At 51.9% G+C, this 5,362-nt stretch overlaps 1 protein-coding gene across 1 annotated transcript; it reads right to left on the reverse strand.

Moving 5' to 3' along the window:
• Positions 1 to 250: 250 nt before the first annotated feature.
• LOC139266175 (ice nucleation protein InaA-like) lies at positions 251 to 4,106 on the reverse strand. The gene is made up of 4 exons (XM_070884008.1): positions 3,707 to 4,106; positions 2,060 to 3,659; positions 1,509 to 1,978; positions 251 to 1,434 (listed from the first exon to the last, which is right to left on the reverse strand). The coding sequence occupies exons 1-4, from the start codon at positions 4,104 to 4,106 to the stop codon at positions 251 to 253; spliced, it is 3,654 nt and encodes a 1,217-aa protein (XP_070740109.1).
• Positions 4,107 to 5,362: the final 1,256 nt, after the last annotated feature.

The following is a 5,362-nucleotide window of genomic DNA, read 5'->3' on the forward strand; positions in this document are numbered from 1 at the left end:
TATCCAGGTATCCGAGTATCTGGGTATTCAGGTATCCAGGTAGCCCGGTATCCGGGTATCCGAGTAGCCGGGTATCTGGATATCCAGGTATCCGAGTACCCGGGTATCCGAGTATCCGGTTATCCAGGTATCCGAGTATCCGGTTATCCGGGTATCCAGGTACCCGAGTATCCAGTTATCCGAGTATCTGAGCATCTGAGTATCCAGGTATCCGAGTATCCAGGTAGCCAAGTATCCGGGTATCCGTGTATCAGAGTATCCAGATATCCCGGTATCCGAGTATCCAGGTGTACAGGTATACAGGTATCCAAGTATTTGAGTATCCGAGTATCCGAGTATCCAGGTACCCGGGTATCCAGGAATCCGAGTATCCAGGTATCCAGGTATACGAGTATCCGGGTATACGAGTATCCGGGTATCCGGGTATTCGAGTATCCGAGTATCCGAGTATCCGAGTATCCGAGTATCCGGGTATCCGAGTATCCGGGTATTCGAGTATCCGACTATCTGGGTATCCAGGTATCCAAGTATCTGGGTATCCGAGTATCCAGGTATCCAGGTTTCCGAGTATCCGGGTATCCGAGTATCCGGGTATCCAGGTATCCAGGTGTCCGAGTATCCGAGTATCCAGGTATGCGTGTATCCACGTATCCAAGTATCCGGGTTTCCGAGTATCCGGGTATCGAGGTACCCAGTTATCCGAATATCCGGGTATCTGGGTATCCAGATATACGAGTATCCAGGTATCCGTGTGTCCAGGTATCCAGGTATCGGAGTATCCGAGTATCCAGGTATCCAGGTATCTGAGTATCCGAGTATCCGTGTATCCGAGCATCCGGGTATCCAGGTATCCGAGTATCCGGGTATCCAGGTATCCGAGTATCCGGGTATCCGAGTATCGGCTTATCCAGATATCCGAGTATCCGGGTATCCGAATATCCGAGTATCTGGGATCCGAATATCCGAGTATCTGGGTATTCAGGTATCCGAGTATCTGGGTATCTAGGTATCCGAGTATCCGGGTATCCGAATATCCGAGTATCTGGGTATCCGAGTATCTGAGTATCCGGGTATCCAAGTATCTGGGTATCCGAGTATCCACGTATCTGGGTATCTGAGTATCCGGGTATCCTGGTATCCAAGTATCTGGGTATCCGAGTATCCGAGTATCCGAGTATCCAGGTATCCGAGTATCTGAGTATCCGGGTATCCAGGTATCCGAGTATCCGAGTATCTGGATATCTAGGTATCCGAGTATCTGGGTATCCAGATATCCAGGTGTCCGAGTATCCGAGTATCCGGATAACCGAGTATCCAGGTATCTGAGTATCTGCGTATCCAGGTATCCCGGTATCCGGATATTCAAGTATCCGGGTATCCCAGTATCCAGATATCCGGGTATCTGGGTATCCAGGTATCCAGGTATCCCGGTATCTGGATATTCAGGTATCCAGGTAGCCCTGTATCCGGGTATCCGAGTAGCCGGGTATCTGGATATCCAGGTATACGAGTATCTGGGTATCCGAGTATCCAAGTATCTGGGTATCCAAGTATCCAAGTATCCGGGTATCCGAGTACCCGGGTATCCGAGTATCCGGTGATCCAGGTATCCGAGTATCCGGTTATCCGGGTATCCAGGTACCCAAGTATCCAGTTACCCGAGTATCTGGGTATCCGAGTATCCAGGTATCCGAGTATCTGGGTATCTGTGTATCTGAGTATCCAGATATCCCGGTATCCGAGTATCCAGGTATCCAGGTATACAGGTATACGGGTATCCAGGTATTTGAGTATCCGAGTATCCGAGTATCCAGGTATCCGGATATCCAGGTATCCGGGTATCCAGGAATCCAAGTATCCAGGTATCCTGGTATCCGAGTATCCGGGTATCCGAGCATCCGGGTATCCAGGTATCCTGGTATCCGAGTATCCGGGTATCCGAGCATCCGAGTATCCGGTTATCCAGTTACCCGAGTATCTGTGTATCCGAGTATCCAGGTATCCGAGTATCCGGGTATCCAAGTATCCGGGTATCCAGGTATCCGATTATTTGGGTAACCGAGTATCCGAGTATCCAGTTATTCGAGTATCCGGGTATCCAGGTATCCAGGTATCCGAGTATCCGGGTATCCGAGTATCCGGGTATCCGAGTATCCGGGTATCCGGGTATCCAGGAATCCAAGTATCCAGGTATCCTGGTATCCGAGTATCCGGGTATCCGAGTATCCGGGTATCCAGGTATCCAGGTATCCGAGTATCCGGGTATCCGAGTATCCGGGTATCCGAGTATCCGGGTATCCGGGTATCCAGGAATCCAAGTATCCAGGTATCCTGGTATCCGAGTATCCGGGTATCCGAGCATCCGGGTATCCAGGTATCCTGGTATCCGAGTATCCGGGTACCCGAGTATCCGAGTATCCGAGTATCCAGGTATCCGAGTATCCGGGTATCTGAGCATCCGGGTATCCAGGTATCCAGGTATTCGAGTATCCGGGTATCCGAGTATCCGAGTATCCAGGTATCCGGGTATCCAGGTATCCGGGTATCCAGGAATCCAAGTATCCAGGTATCCTGGTATCCGAGTATCCGGGTATCCGAGCATCCGGGTATCCAGGTATCCTGGTATCCGAGTATCCGGGTATCCAGGTATTCGAGTATCCGGGTATCCAGGTATCCAGGTATCCGAGTATCCGGGTATGCGAGTATCCGGGTATGCGAGTATCCGGGTATCCGTGTATCCGGGTATTCGAGTATCCGACTATCTGGGTATCCAGGTATCCGAGTATCCAGGTATCCGGGTTTCCGAGTATCCGGGTATCTGAGTATCCGAGTATCTGGGTATCCGGGTATCCGAGTATCCAGGTATCCGGGTATCCAGGTATCCAGGTATCCGAGTATCTGCATATCCAGGTATCCAGGTATCCCGGGATCCGGGTATCCAAGTATCCGGGTATCCGGGTATCCAGGTATCCGGGTATCGGAGCATCCGAGTATCTGGGTATACCTGTATCCGAGTATCCGGGTATCCGAGTATCCAGATATCCGGGTTTCCAGGTATCCGAGTATCTGGGTATCCAGGTATCCAGGTATCAGAGTATCCGGGTATCCGAGTATCGGCTTATCCAGGTATCCGAGTATCCGGGTATCCAGGTATTCGAGTATCCGGGTATCCGAATATCCGAGTATCTGGGTATTCAGGTATCCGAGTATCTGGGTATCTAGGTATCCGAGTATCCGGGTATCCAAGTATCTGGGTATCCGCGTATCCAGGTATCCGAGTATCTGGGTATCCAGGTATCCAGGTATCCGAGTATCTGCATATCCAGGTATCCAGGTATCCCGGGATCCGGGTATCCAAGTATCCGGGTATCCGGGTATCCAGGTATCCGGGTATCGGAGCATCCGAGTATCTGGGTATACCTGTATCCGAGTATCCGGGTATCCGAGTATCCAGATATCCGGGTTTCCAGGTATCCGAGTATCTGGGTATCCAGGTATCCAGGTATCCCGGTATCTGGGTATCCGAGTATCCAGATATCCCGGTATCTGAATATCCAGGTATACAGGTATACGGGTATCCAAGTATTTGAGTATCCGAGTATCCGAGTATCCGAGTATCCAGGTATCCGGGTATCCAGGAATCCGAGTATCCAGGTATCCTGGTATCCGAGTATCCGGTTATCCGGGAATCCGAGCATCCAGTTACCCGAGTATCTGGGTATCCGGATATCCGAGTATCCGAGTATCCAGGTATCCGTGTATCCGGTTATCCAGGTGTCCGGGTATCCAGGTATCCGAGTATCCAGGTATACAGGTATACGGGTATCCAAGTATTTGAGTATCCGAGTATCCGAGTATCCGAATATCCAGGTATCCGGGTATCCAGGAATCCGAGTATCCAGGTATCCTGGTATCCGAGTATCCGGGTACCCGAGAACCTGGGTATCCCGGTATCCGAGTATCCAGGTATACAGGTATACGGGTATCCAGGTATTTGAGTAGCCGAGTATCCGAGTATCCGAGTATCCAGGTATCCGGGTATCCAGGAATCCGAGTATCCAGATATCCTGGTATCCGAGTATCCGGTTATCCGGGAATCCGAGCATCCGGGTATCCGGGTATCCAGGTATCCGAGTATCCAGTTACCCGAGTATCCGAGTACCCGGGTATCCGAATATCCGGTTATCCAGGTATCCAGGTACCCGAGTATCCAGTTACCCGAGTATCTGGGTATCCGAGTATCCGGGTATCCGTGTATCTGAGTATCCAGATATCCCGGTATCCGAGTAACCAGGTGCACAGGTATACGTGTATCCAGGTATTTGAGTATCCGAGTATCCGAGTATCCAGGTATCCGGGTATCCAGGTATCCGGGTATCCAGGAATCCGAGTATCCAGGTATCCTGGTATCCGGTTATCCGGGAATCCGAGCATCCGGGTATCCGGGTATTCAGGTATCCGAGTATCCAGTTACCTGAGTATCCGAGTACCCGGGTATCCGAGTATCCGGTTATCCAGGTATCCGAGTATCCGGTTATCCGGGTATCCAGGTACCCGAGTATCCAGTTACCCGAGTATCTGGGTATCTGAGTATCCAGGTATCCGAGTATTCGGGTATCCATGTATCCGAGTATCCAGATATCCCGGTATCCGAGTATCCAGGTATACAGGTATACGGGTATCCAGGTATTTGAGTATCCGAATATCCGAGTATCCAGGTATCCGCGTATCCAGGAATCCGAGTATCCAGGTATCCTGGTATCCGAGTATCCGGGAATCCGAGCATCCGGGTATCCGGTTATCCAGGTATCCGAGTATCCAGTTACCCGAGTATCTGAGTATCCGTGTATCCGGTTATCCAGGTATCCGGGTATCCAGGTATCCGAGTATCCGGGTACCCGCGAATCTGGGTATCCAAGTATCCAGGTATCCAAGTATCCGGGTATCCGAGTATCCAGGTATCCCGGTATCCGAGTATCCAGGTATCCGTGCATCTGAGTGTCGGTGTGTCGGACTGTAGGGGTGTCAGGGTGTAGGTGTGTCAAGGGTGTCGGGGGGTTTGGGTGTCAGGGTGTTGGGGGGTTGAGGTGTCAGGGTGTCGAGGTGTCACGGTGTCAGGGTGTCAGTGCGTCGGGGTGTCGGGGTGTCGGGATGTCGGGGTGTCGGGGTGTAGGGGTGTTGGGGCGTCAGGGTGTCAGTGTGTCGGGGTGTAGGGGTGTCAGGACGTCGGGGTGTGGGGGTGTCAGGGTGTAGGGGTGTTGGGGTGTAGGGGTGTAGGGGCGTCAGGGGGTTTGGGTGCCGGGGTGTCGGGGTGTAGGGGTATCGGGATGTCGGTGTGTCAGGGGATGTGGGTGTCTGGGGG

This window comes from Pristiophorus japonicus, chromosome 6 (assembly GCF_044704955.1).
Source record: "Pristiophorus japonicus isolate sPriJap1 chromosome 6, sPriJap1.hap1, whole genome shotgun sequence".
In the NCBI taxonomy this organism is placed as follows: Eukaryota; Metazoa; Chordata; class Chondrichthyes; family Pristiophoridae; genus Pristiophorus; species Pristiophorus japonicus.